The 13,486-nt window shown below is 45.3% G+C and overlaps 1 protein-coding gene across 18 annotated transcripts in view; it reads right to left on the reverse strand.

The window, feature by feature from the left end:
• SNX29 (sorting nexin 29) overlaps positions 1-13,486 on the reverse strand; it is a 577,711-nt gene that overhangs the window by 405,889 nt on the left and 158,336 nt on the right. For 13 of the 18 annotated variants that reach the window (XR_011494296.1, XM_070484908.1, XM_070484911.1 and 10 more), the window contains one exon: positions 7,076-7,108. The exons of 4 other annotated variants lie outside the window; for them this stretch is intronic. Coding sequence is in view for 13 of the 14 variants with exons in the window: in XM_070484908.1 (XP_070341009.1) it covers positions 7,076-7,108 (33 nt within the window). In the remaining variant the exon portion in view is untranslated. Of the gene's footprint in view, positions 1-6,884; positions 7,109-13,486 lie in introns of those variants that run through there. One more of the 18 variants, XM_044747520.2, reaches the window with a different exon arrangement.

Here is a 13,486-nt window from a genome sequence, read left to right on the forward strand (position 1 = left end):
GGGAAAGAAAGGGGCAGGGGTGGGAGTAGAAATGGGAAAAGTGTGCAGACCAGAAGCAAGCTACTGTGATCATCCACACAAGAAATGATGCCAGCCAGGACCAGCAGGACTGGGTGTTGGCGGTGGAGACAGAGAGAAGGACTCAGATACGCATCCGGAGGATTCCAAAAGGCCTAGCCAACTCCCTCCCAAGCCCCAAATACGCCTGCTGGCCACCCCGCAGTTTTCTTTAAAAGCATCAGGAAAGGAAGCAAATCATCTAGGAGGTGGCAAGTACCTCTCAAACAGCTTCCAGTGTCTGCGATAATTAATGTTTGTGAGTCAGAGCAATTATGCCTGCCCCAATGTCAGGATAAACAACCGGCAACCCCAGACAGCAGCACTCAAAGGCTAATTACTCAAAACAAAACCAGCAAACCTGTTAGGTGCATTTGGTGATGCACAGACATCACAACTGAACGGTAAGACGCACCTACAGGAACTCTGCTTTCCCCAGCCAGACTGGCATGAGGGCATCTCAGGGTACTGTCTCATGGGTACTGAGTAGGCGCTCCCATAACCATGCCTGACTACTGAAGGAATGCGGCTAAGGAACCAGTCCCAAGCAGCCACCGACAAAAGGCAGGAAGGGAGGCATAAACTGCCCAGCTCTGTTGTGTCTACAGCCACGCCTAAGCATTCAAGGTCAAGCTCACTGCAGAATAACACAGTCAAAGCTGAAGTCATTTTTCCCAAACTGTGTCTGCTCCCCGTTAGTCTCCCCCAACCCACAACTCCAGCCCCTTCCCCATTATTGAGGCGTTAGAACCTCTCAGGCCTGCTGCTAGGATGAGCACATGTAGTTCTGCATTGTCTTTCTCAGAAGACTTCCTCGTTCACAGCCTCTTTAATCTTCACTGCGACCATGGCTAGTAGCTAACACTTGTCCAGCACTGACTAGGGAAGGGAGGGAGGGGAGTGAGGTCAGCCCAGTTGTTTCAATATCTATGGATTTGGATACCTAGAGGGAGACTCAGCAATTCTCCAGGCAAGTCACAAGCGAGCAAGGAGTAGAGCGAGGAGCCAGAAGCTGACCACTCCTCCATACTCCCGTTGTAATACAGTGAACAGTCAAAAGAAGTTTGCAGCAATAAAAGCCAGCAAGCCAGCCAGCATCCGGGCAGTGAGGTGGGTGGGGTGGGAAGAAAAGGATGCCTCTCAGAGCACCCGCCCCCAGGTGCATTGTGGGGAGCCCACTCCAGGCTTTCACAGAGGCTATTGCCCCCTCCAACACACAGTGCTCTTCAGGCTGGATTCGTCCCTCCCCCATCTTGCAGCTGCCCAGGGCTCCCAGAGTAGCTCAGAACCCCACGCCCACTCTGGGATTTGACCATCAGCTCCTTGCTCTTACCCACACCAGCCAGGCCTTTCTAACACCTGTGCCTTGCTAAGGCTGATCCGACCCCTGTCTGCAACTCCTCCATCTGCTCCAGCTCCCTGGAGAACACCTACAAATTTTGCAAGTCTCCTCAAAGGCCATCTTCTCTCTGAAGCCCTTGCTGCTAACCCCACCTCTACCACCGGGGTTTGTGACCACTCCCTCTGCCCCCACCACATCCCAGGCAAGCTTCTCTCTCAACAAGTCTAACTCTTTAATACCCTACCTGAGCTCATCTCCCCGTCTCTAGACTGTGAGACCTTGAGAAGAGGTGCTGGATCTTAGTTAGCTCATTTTAGCCCTCACAACCATAAAGTAATACCATTGTCTGCCCTTGACCAAATAGCAAACAGAGGCTCCTCGGGGTTGGTGACTGGACGAGGTCACCCAGGAGAGACATCAGGATTGGCATCTGGGCAACTCCAAAGTCCACACTCTTGAGCACTAGCCAGGGTTCCTCCCACATGGTCAGAGGATGGAGGATCTCCTACAATGGAATCAGCTGCAGGAGCTCATTCAGAAAGCAGGTCTCTCCCAGCCCTGCCTTCCCTTCCTTAACAGTTCAATCCGAAGCCAGGGGAGATCAGTAACATATGGGGGAGTGATCAAATGACTAAATATATTACAGACAACGGGAGGCAGGTTACTTGCTGTCAGAGACAGGAGTAACAAACATGTAAAGTGCAAAGACCAGATGGCACCACCGTGGTGTTGGACTGGAAGTCAAGGTGTCAGTGTCAACTCATGGGGTCATTTCAATAGGACATAGAAGCCAGCTCATAAGGATTCCTACTGGACAAATCTGGGACAACCTGAACATTAAATTAGTGATAGTAATGGATTATGAGCTACTGAATAATACAGAAATCTACGAATCCTTAAATAAATGGAAAATTTAATGCATAATGAGATATTTACATAGGCTCCAACTACCTCCCCACAAAATACTTATTAACTGCAAAGCAGAAAAGAGTAACTTCACAGTGGAGCAGAGTGGCAGACACGACCTTAAAATTGAGGAACATTCTGCAAAATTAACTGGCCTGTAATCTTCAAAAATGTCAAGGTCACAAAGGTCAAGAAGAGAAAGAAACTGTTCCAGACTGAGGAAAAATGTGCCGATGTTAATCTTCTGATTCTGATTGTTGTATGCAATTATGAAGGAGAATGTTTTGCTTGTAGGAAACACATGAACACACTTAGGAAAAAGTAAAAAGCAGATTCCCAGGCCTGCTGCAGAGCTCAGCAATCGCACACCCTGGGTTGGGCCTGGAATCTGCATCTTAACAAGCCTCCAGGATACTTCGGGGCCACATCAAGCCAGAGAACCACTCGTTGCCCTGTGCTCTCCTGCCACATCCTAATCAGAATGAGGACCCAGACAAGAACAATAATCCTTCTTCTAACACTGTTCAGAAAACAGTGGCTCTTCTCACAAACAAGATATCTCTGCCTATTTCTCCTCTTTCTAGATGTTTTCTCTAAGAAGACAGGGCAAGGGCTGCCAGGAGACTTAACTTCCAGGAAGCCTGCATTTCTCCTTGACTGTTCTCAACTTGAGCTCTGTGGCATCTCACGCGCCAGCTGGAGGGAGAGGGGAGCTGTGAAAAGCTTGTTTGATTTTTAGTGCTCGCTCCCTCGTTCCCATCAATTCACTATTTCTTTATAAACCCCATCTCATTAGCCACCTGGTAAATTCCACTCCGAACGGCATGCTGGCCCCCACATTTCATACCCAGAGCCCGGGAAACAGCCCAAACAACTCGAGCAACTCATGAAGGTAATTAATTGCAGATGACACACACCCAAAATATCCTGAGCACCACGGGAAAATCACAGGGTTCCAAACTTAATAGCCTGAATCATACTCGACTGTCATTTCACTCACTCAAAACTCTTTCAAGTTACTTCTTGGGACATTTATGTACTGAGAAGGCAGCTCACCGCCCACTTCAGCCCTTTGTGCCATGAAGTGTTTGCTTTGGGGTCAGACAGACCTAATGCGAATGCTGGCTCTGCCTCTGTGTGACCTTGGGCAAGTCACTTGACCTCTCTGGGCCCTGGTTTTATCACCTGTAAAATGGGATGATAAAATGAACCTGCTTCAGAAGCTACAGGGAGAATTAAAATAAGTGTATGTATGCAAATGTAAATCTATATAAAGTGTGGCATATAATAAGTACTAAATAAATGTTAGTTGTTATTATGTATTATTATCACTGTTATTAGCATTATTTATAAGTTGTAAACCAGGGGTCCAGTGTCACTGTAGTCACTCCCCGGAAGCGAAGGGCTCAGGAAGACCTGCAGTGACGCTCGAATCGTCCTGGAAGCATCTCCAGGTCAGGCATCAGTGTCGAGTCTTCTTCCCCTGGCCTCTCCCCCTCCTAACTTGATTCATCTCGTCTCCTCAGAAAACACTTGTCTGATCTCCCCAGGCTGGTGTGGGTCCCTCCAGGGATGGAGCATTTTCCACATTCACTGGGAGCTGAAGGAGCCGCGCACTGCATGGGGCTTCCATTGGAGCCAGTCTCCTTCCATGAGAGCCTAAGGTCATCCATGTGACAATCCACCTTTGGGAAGAGCGAATGCAAACTGTATCACACAGAGGGCATAGGAATGGATATCCAACCTCCCAAAAGAGGGGAGAATAGGCACTAGGCGCAGATACAAAATGGCAAATCGTTTCCTGATGGGCCCCAAAGAAAAATGCATATGGCATACGGGAGCAGAACACAGGGAGCGCACAACTGCAAGCCTGTCCCAGAAGCTTCAGGGTCAGGGACCTACAAGGGCCAGGCAAGTAAAAGAAGGAGGGAAGCAGACCCGGGAAATGCGCATTGGGCATTGTGCGGGGAGGTGGCGGGGGGAGGCGCCGGCGGCATTGTGAAGCGGACAGCGCATGCCCATCTGGAGGGGCATCAAAACCCAACCCCAGGCACACAGGCATGTGGTCCCAGTGTTGCCAGATTTTCAATTCTTCAAAAGTAGCTAGAATACTGGATTTCTCTGTGAAGTTTCAAGGTCCTAAAACATTGATTCACAATTTTTTAAAAACGTCTCAGATGCCAAACGAAACACACCTGTGAGTTGAATTCTGCCAGGGGCCACCAAGTGCCACCTCTGCTCTTGACTTTCACCTCTTGATACCTACAGAGCTTTGCCATCTGTACGACCAGACATCTACTTGCTAGTGTCCCTTTATCAGGCCAAGAGGAAATGGATTTAAAACCTTTGAGAACTTACCAAAAACATATAACCTGAGTCTCATCATGAGGGAACAGCTGACAAACCACAATTGAAGGGTGTTCCACAAAGCGACTGGCCAGAAGAGGAGTACAAAAAAGTCAAGGTCATGAAAAACAGAGAAGTTGCAAAAGTGTTCCAGATTACAAGAGGTTAAAGAGACGGGACAACACATACGATGCCTGATTCTGGGTCGGATCCTGGATCAGGCAAAGAAACGGCCATCAAAGGCTCAACTGGCCCAATTGGTGAAATAGGAATATGGGCTGTACTTTACATAGTAATACTGTATCAATGTTACATTTCCTGAATTTTTTCATCACACTGTAGTTATGTAAGAAAGTGTCCTTGTTCTTAAGAAATACAAGGACTTGTGGGCAAAAGGTCACGATGTTTGCAACTAACTCTTAAATGGATCTGGAAAGAAGTTTATATGGGTAATTATATAGATACAGATAGATAGGTAGATCTCTCTCAAATATGCAAATACTAACAATTAGTGAATCTGGCTGAAGGATACACAAGAGTTCATCTACTATTCTTGCAATTCTTCAGCAAATTTAAGATTATTTCAAAATAAAAAGTTTTAAAAAACAAATCCTTAAGAAAGACTCCCAACCAACAAAACTATGGGTTTATAGTAATGGCCCACACAGCAGGGTTGAGAGGGTTAACCGAAGAGCTCATAACGGGCACTGAAAAGCCAGGAAAATGTGCTTGGTAAATGTAAACGCAGCATATTAAATATTCAATAGTATCTGGGAATGACAAGACCCAGCTACTATTATTACTTTGATGAATATCACGGTTCAGAGGCAGGTAGTTCAGGAAATCCGCCCGCCTCCTTTGTGGCAATGCCGGCAGGACCCCTCAGACAGAACCCAGAGAACACTCAAGGGCATTTGGGAATGAAGGGGGGCGAGCAGCACTGTTATCGTGCAACCTGCCTGTGAGGAAGTCGGGGAAGGCTAGAAGGGTCTCTCTCTTTCTAGGAGGTGGCGCGGTGTCTGGGGATGCTGACGGCCGTGGAGGAGCTGTTGTTACTGATACAGCGATTGGAGAGACAGACGCCCCGCATCTGAATACCAGATTGAAAACTCAATTTGGCTCTTGAACAAATCACAATAGTCTCATCAAACCCCAGCCTCTTGAGACCATAGGCAGGAAATGTGGACTACGAATGAAGCAAAAATAAAAAGATAACAACAAAACACAGCATTGGAAGCCAAGGAGCAGAGAGAGAGAAAAAGACAGAGGTTACTGAAGGAGGGTAGATACTGCCAGCGTCCCAGCCCCAAGGACTGTCTGGCTCACAGACATGCTTTGCTTATGCTCAGGGGGGTATTTTTCAACTTCTCTTGAAAAAGCCAAGTGCCTGACCCCACGGAGCCCCCGTGCCCTCAGGCCACACTCATGGGTGGCACTGAGTAGTCGCTGCTCCTTCAGACTGGACAGGTGCCTTCCAGTTTCCCCAAGACTCCCCTACTCCCTATCCTCTCACACATGATCTGCTGTACTCAATTCCATTACCCACCTGGCCCCCGTAGGAATTCCAGTTTGAGTCCCTTTCTACACATCAACGCTGGCACTCTGACAAATTCTGGAAACAGCTGTAGATGGAAATTTCAGGGCCAAAGCAAGGATATAATATAAAAATTAAGCCACCAAAGAGTTTTAAGTTCTGGTTCACATCAATAGCCTTCCCTACAAGCTGGCTTATGGCTCAGCGAACATGGCAAAACTGTCATGGGCCTGCGCAAATGGGCATATTTGCCTTTATGCAAAATCAGTCCCAAAGGATCCAGCCAACTACAACACATTTCGAAGGAAACACAACTATTTTCCCCTCGACAGCTAATAACTAGGGGTTGACAAAGCAAAAAGAAAAGGAGGCTCCTTCAAGCTGTCACTGCTACTTGTCTTCACTTGATTAAGGCATTTTCTGCTCTGTTCAATTCCACCCCACACCTTGGGGGTGAATTATTGAAAAAATATAGACGTCACTACTAAATGTAAGAAGTGTCTGTTCTCTGGCCTCCAGGCTCCCAGGAGAAAATACAAGAGGGCCAGGACCATGTGCCTGGAAGTTGGTTACCATGGCTTTCTACAGGTCAGTGCCCAAGCAGGAGTGGATTCCTATGGATTCCAAGATGCCGACCAGGCATGGTGGGAACTGGATGCTATTTGTTAGAAAGGTGAATTGAAACTCTTTGGAATAAAGTGACCAGCAGGAACATCTGGGAAGTCCAAATCTTTATTGCTTTTATTTGTAACGGCTGCTTCTAGACCATGAGCTCCGTAAAAGCAGGAACGTGGCCCAGTCTGTACCTCCAACACCCAGCACAGCGCATGGCACAGAAGTCAGGCTCAGGGACGGGCGGACGACATGACAACCAAGAGCAATGCACAAACCTTGCTTGGATCCTGAATCTAGGTGAGAAATGGCTAAAAAAAAAAAAAGGACACTTTAGGAACTAATTAGGGAACTATACATTAGATACTACGGAATTATTATCAGTTTTCTCAGGCATGATAATAATATTGTGGCCATGCAGGAGACAGTACTCGCTCTTGGGAAATAAATGTAGAAGGATTTAGAGGCAAAGAATCACAATGTCTGAAACAACTTTCAAGCAGGTCAGAAAGTTATATACACACACATGTGTATGTGCTTATTCATTCATTTATTTATTAAGAAAAAGGGTGTGGGAACAAAGCCAGATGTGCAAAACATTAACAACTGGTGAGTCTAGGGGTAGGGTATGTGTACCCCAGTTCGTCGTACTATCTTGCACCTTTTCTGTAGGTTTGAAATCTTTCAAAATAAAAATTTAGGGAGTCTTGTAAAAATAAGGACTGTCTGATGAGTAAATAACCCCTTAAGCAAGGCTCACGATGACATTTCCATGTCCCGCTGTGGACGAAGAGTGGGAGCCGCTCAGACTGGAGGAGACTGGCCGGGGTCTCCTGCCACCTTCATCCCTCCGAGAGTGACGAGGACGAGGATGGAGGGAATCACTCCCTCGGCCCCATGAGCCCTCTTGCAGGACCCTGGGGGGAAGCTCCGCTCTGAATGAACGAATGTTGTTAGGAGCCATCAGAGTAACCACTTTTGTGAAGAAAAGTGAGCTCTGATCCCCTATAATCAATCCGTCGATTATCATTTGACTGCTCGCCTTCAATTTCACCCTCACTGGCAGCTTCCTTCTTTTGTGCTTTGTTTGGTGTGATTATTATTAAGAGGGGACTTATTAGTATTATTTAAAATGTCTATTTAGAAAGGGATTCTGGGAAGACAAGAGTGACAGCAGCAAAATTTTTTCTCTCTCTAAATCTCTAAATATACATATACACACACATATAGAAATAAAGCAACCACCAAATAGCAAAACTAAAAGTCTACGGATAATATAACAAAGTTAGTCGACAAGGGACCCCACAATATAAGCAGGTAAGGACAAACCAACAGCCACAAGCTCTGTGTGGCAGGGACATCAGTGTAGGAGAATGCGGAGGGAAACAACAGGACATCTGATGAGACACCTTGAGAAAAGAACCCCCAAATCACCAACAGGAATTCCCTGGAGAGGAAAGCATGCCAGGCCAAGAACTACAATAAAACTAGGCCGGGTTTGCCCTCTCCCAGTAGCAAGTGAGTGCAGGAGACCTCCAGTAAGGTTGATGCGGTTGATGCTGGCTGGCCTCCATGCATTCTCCAAAAGTGGCCCGCCAGGAGTCTCTTCCAGGACAGGGCCCCACAGCGAAAAGAAAATGACTAGAGTGGAATCATAATTGAGCAGTATAGAGACACTAGGGATGGAGGAAAGAGAAGATCTAGATAAACCTCAGGGAGAACAGAGGCAGGAAGTTTCCGAAAACAAGTTGCCATACACTTGACAGCTACATGAAAACAGAAGGGGGAGCTCTGTAAAGTTAGAAAAGCTGCCTCAACCTCACCTCCCTCCAAAAGCTGTTTCCTGACTAGCATAAAGAAGAGCAACAAAGTATCCAGATAAAATCCCATACAAAGTTACAAGAGAAAAGAAAATAAGTAGCAGAATGTATCTACAGATAACGCAGGCAGCCAGAAATACCCATGTAACTGGAAGCTTCTCTTTCAAATGAGGCTCAAAGACAATACCGAAGTGATACAAGACACGAAAGAACAACATGAAACAGAATTAGACACACGCAATAATGAGGTGACAAGACTCAGGAAATTCAAGAAAAAGTTCAGAAACAAAGAGCAAGCTAGAGGGAACAGCTAGAAGGTGAAAAGAACAAGCTGTAAAAACAAAAACAAAACCTAAAAGGAATGAAGAAAGTGATAAAAAGACTTGAGAGAACGTGACAAATATTAAAGACAAGCAAATAAGATCCAACATACAGAAAACAGAAGGCCCCGGAGAAAAGGAAGGAACAGATACTAAACTATGATTCAAAAGAATTTTGTTGAAATAAAGAGATTGGAAATCACTTATTGAAAGAGCCCATCATGTCCCTGAGAACGCTAATTCTGAATGAGCAACACCAAGATCCAGTCTAGAAAAATTACTGAACTTTAAAGAGCATTCCTTCCGGAAGTCACTTCTAAGGGAAAGAAAATTAGTTTATCATCCAACTTTGACAGCAATGCTTCCACAAAATGTAGTAACATATTTAAGATTCTCAAGAAAATGTGATCTAAGGATTGGAGACCCACCAAATTGATTTTCAAATATAAAGAGCACAAACTGGTCCCAAGGTAAGAACTCTGGGAATGTTCTTCCCATAAGCCCTCCCTGCAGAATCTACCTGAGAATAAGCTTAAGGTAGCCAAAATGACCAGCAAGATACCAACAGAACTGGAGAGAAAACTTACAGGATGTATATAAACTTACAGAACTAAGACTACACAAAGATTGAAGGGAAAGAGTGAAGTATGTATCAGCTACATGCTCAGGTACTGCAGATACAGAATGAATATTTGTCAAGAATGGGGAAAGCGTATGTGAAAATTTTTATCTGTTCTCAGCTGTTACATTGTGGCAGTAGTATTAGTGTTGTCATCCTGAGACTTTACAGATTATCTACACATAGGAATATATACATAGACAGGTATACAAACATATTTATTTTTAAGATAAAATTCCTCACTATTCACACTGCTATTTCCAATTCAAATTCAATATTACAGAGGTTTTTTCACTTAACCCCTTTTACACTACATTTGTATATCCTCTTCTCGTCATACAAAGAATGTCAAGGATATACAGGATAGAATTAAGACAGACTGTAATAAGTCCTGTGCTTTATGCCACAACATACACACAACAGTCTTGGGATAAGAGTATTACTAGAGGAGAGACTCAGGAAGTCCACGTGGCCATTTAGCCTAATATGCGCCATCCAAGTTACACGTTTATACAACTGTACAAAGAAAACAAAACACCATTCGAGTTACTGTGAACGTTATGAACTCTCTTGATCACTTGGCTGTTATTTCACGGTCCACAAAGACAGGTGACTACCGTTGCAATGTACAGGAGAGAGCAAGTAGGAGAGGACCCCATGAGAGCCCTATCTTGACTCCTTTCTGGTGAATCTGATTACCTACCATTCTCCTCCCCAAAGTAGAAAGACAAAAAATGCCTATTGAACAAACTTCCTGATTGTTCAGTGTTCCATATTGTTTCTAGGACCATGAGGCCTTTTTCTTCAGGAGGTCTGGCCTATTGTGGTCCTCAGTTGACTTAAAAGATGAATGCCAGGATGGTTTATGGAATCTTGGGACCTGGTTGATGTCCTGAATGAGGGCTGTGTTCCGTGGGACCAAGGGCAATGACTATCTCCAGCTTCACTCTCCAGCACAACGCAAGCCTGCCACCTCTTCCCACTGCAGTCAGAGCTCACATCAGCCCCCTGCATGATAACCACCACAGATCACGGCAAATGGAAGGGAACAAGATCAGAAGAGATCAGAGTCGTCAACCCACCACTGCAGCCACGCCCTGTATCCTGGAGATATTCATCCTGAGAGGTCCCCTCACGTCTTATCCTCTGGAGCTCGCAGAATTGTGTAACCTCCGACCTCGTATTCCCTGCCCTTGGCCCCTTCCCCATGTCCAGTGAATACTGATCAGATGAAAACCACAATGACATAGAACATCTATTAGCAACTTGGGGAATGACAGGGACAATGAAGTCTAAGATAAAGTGGACCGTAGGTTATCAGTAGGTAGCTCTGATCAACAGCTAGAGAGAAGCTAGAAGAGAGAGGGAAGGCCAAACACTACCACATCTTGGCTGACATTATTCCCCTGACAAGAATGTGAGTTCCATGAAGGCAGAGAATTTCATCAGATTGGGATACTGTTGGATGCCCAGTGTTGAAACCAGCACCTTCCCTTGCACACAGCAGGCACTCAGCAATACTGATGGATTGAATGAATGAATGCTACACAGGAAGCAATAGATAAAGAATTCATTCATTCACTTTAAAAAATTGAGAAAAGAAAATATTTGAGTACTCAATATACTAAAAACCACTGAATTGCATTGTTTAGGTGGGTGAATCCCACAATGTGTGAACTGGATCTCAATAAAGCTATTGAAAAATAAAAATAATCAAGGATCTAATACGTACCAGGCACTGAGACAAGCAGTGGGGATGTGAGACAATGTAACCAAAAAGATCTGCCTATGAAGAAGATCAATATGTCTTTCATTTAAGACCCTACACAGACTAACACCCTCGCCAGGGAAGAAAAATCACAAGGACAGTCAGGAGGGACCTAGTCATATCTGGATTATTAATATGGAGTCACAAAATCATCCAGTTTGTTTCACATACAAGAATGCTAGCGATCCAGCCCAGCTCCACTCCCAGCCCTTTACAACTGAGCCAACTGAGGCTTTTAGTAGGAAAGCAGATGGCCAATGGCCACACGCAACAAAGACGCAAAACTGAGATGGAAATCCATGCAGCCTAACTCCAGAACCAACATATTTCCCCCCCACACCACACCACTTTGGTCATAAATCCTTGCGAGGTGTTTTCCTCCAGCACCGACAAATGAGTCACTGGAAACAAGAAAGGATCACACAGGGACATGGAACATCAGGATGCGGATTACCATTAGACAGCAAGGGTCAGATGAAGCCAACACCTTTCAGCATTCCCACATGTACACATATAACACGCAGACACAGAGCACACAACTTCTGGCACATATACTATCTCCACTTTACAGAAAAGGAAACTGAGGCATGGAAAGATTAATCAGCTTGTCCCAAGTACTCACAGCTAGTAAGCCGTGGACCCAGGATTTGAACCTGCATCTGTCAAAAGCTGGGAAAGGAGACATCAGGTAATAGTGTATTTGTGTCTGAGAGCTAACAGAACCAAATATCACAGAGTGGAGGGCTGGAACAACAGAAATTTATTTCTCAGAGTTCTGGAGGCTGTTAGCCCAAGACCAAGGTGTGGGAGGGTTGGTTTCTCCTAAGGCCTCTCTCCTTGGCTAGCAGATGGCCACCTTCTCGCTGTGTCCTCATGTGGTCTTTCCTCTGTGTGTGCGCATTCTGGGCATCTCTTCCTCTTCTTACAAGAACATCCATCATATCAGATTAGGGCCCCACCCTTAGGACCTCATTTAACCTTTATTACCTCCTTAAAGGTCGTATCTCCAAATACAGCCACATTGGGGGGTTAGGGCTTCAACATAGGAATTTTGGGAGGACAAAATTTAGTCCATAACAGATAGTGACCCATTTCTGACAGGGTGCTAATGCCTGCTGCAAATTTATAATAGAGGCAGTGAGTAAACTGCAGCCAGGTAATAGATTAGTAACAATTTAGATAATCCTTGAACATCAACTCTAAAAATAGAATAATCCTTAAATAATTATTCCCAACCAATCTCCCTTTAGAAGTTACCTAAACGGTAAACGAAACATAATTAACATTTTTTGTTAAGCCTCTCAGGAAAGGACACTAAGTACTAACACTCCTACCTCAAGGACGAAAGAATTGACACTTTCAAAATATTAACAATACTTTCAATTTATGGAACCATTTTCCTCCCCAAAAAATCCAAAAAGCAAAACCCTCAAACATAAAATCTCCTCAAACACGCTGTTCATTACTAAGAGGCGGGAGAACTCAGCGACTTTCAAACAAGCCAGCCAGCACAGGTTCCATTCTCCTATCATTTTGTAAGCTCCTAATCTTGTTATTATTCATTCTTTATAAAGCACCAACAGCATTATCATGTGGAAAATAAACCGATTCATTCGGTTTTTAAATGAGCTTTGGGAATTCTTTTGTGCTGGTTCAAACGCTGCCTTGGAAGTTGGTGACTGCCACACGCGGTGGTTTGTCTGTCATCACTACGTCCTCTTCCAGCCCAGCTCGGGTCAACTAGAGCTAATGCTACTGCAGAGCTGGCTGAAATCCAGCGACAAATCTCTACCTCCCGTCTGCCTAGAGCGAACACTGGCAGCAATAACTGGATTCTGTCGCCCTTTCCTTTGAACAGAGGTCAAGGCTGACAATCTCAAATGCCAAGATGGGACCCTCTTCTTGAGTGGTCACAGGATAACTGGGGGCCACTTACTCTCCTGAGTTGGTGGTTTCGCTCCACCGTCCCTCCCCCATGATTGTTCCAGCAGCTCAGGAGTACAAAGCAGATGTCCCAGCTACCTCCCAGGAGATGCTGTCGGTGGCTGCTGTGCAGTAACCAACAGGCCACCAGGGAGGCTGCTGATCTGCTCTCTGCAGTCTGAGATGGGTGCCAGCAGGGGCCTGTCATTCCAGGTAAGGTCTTCAAGAGAGTCAGACTC

This window comes from Equus asinus, chromosome 14 (genome assembly GCF_041296235.1).
Source record: "Equus asinus isolate D_3611 breed Donkey chromosome 14, EquAss-T2T_v2, whole genome shotgun sequence".
Lineage (NCBI taxonomy): Eukaryota > Metazoa > Chordata > Mammalia > Perissodactyla > Equidae > Equus > Equus asinus.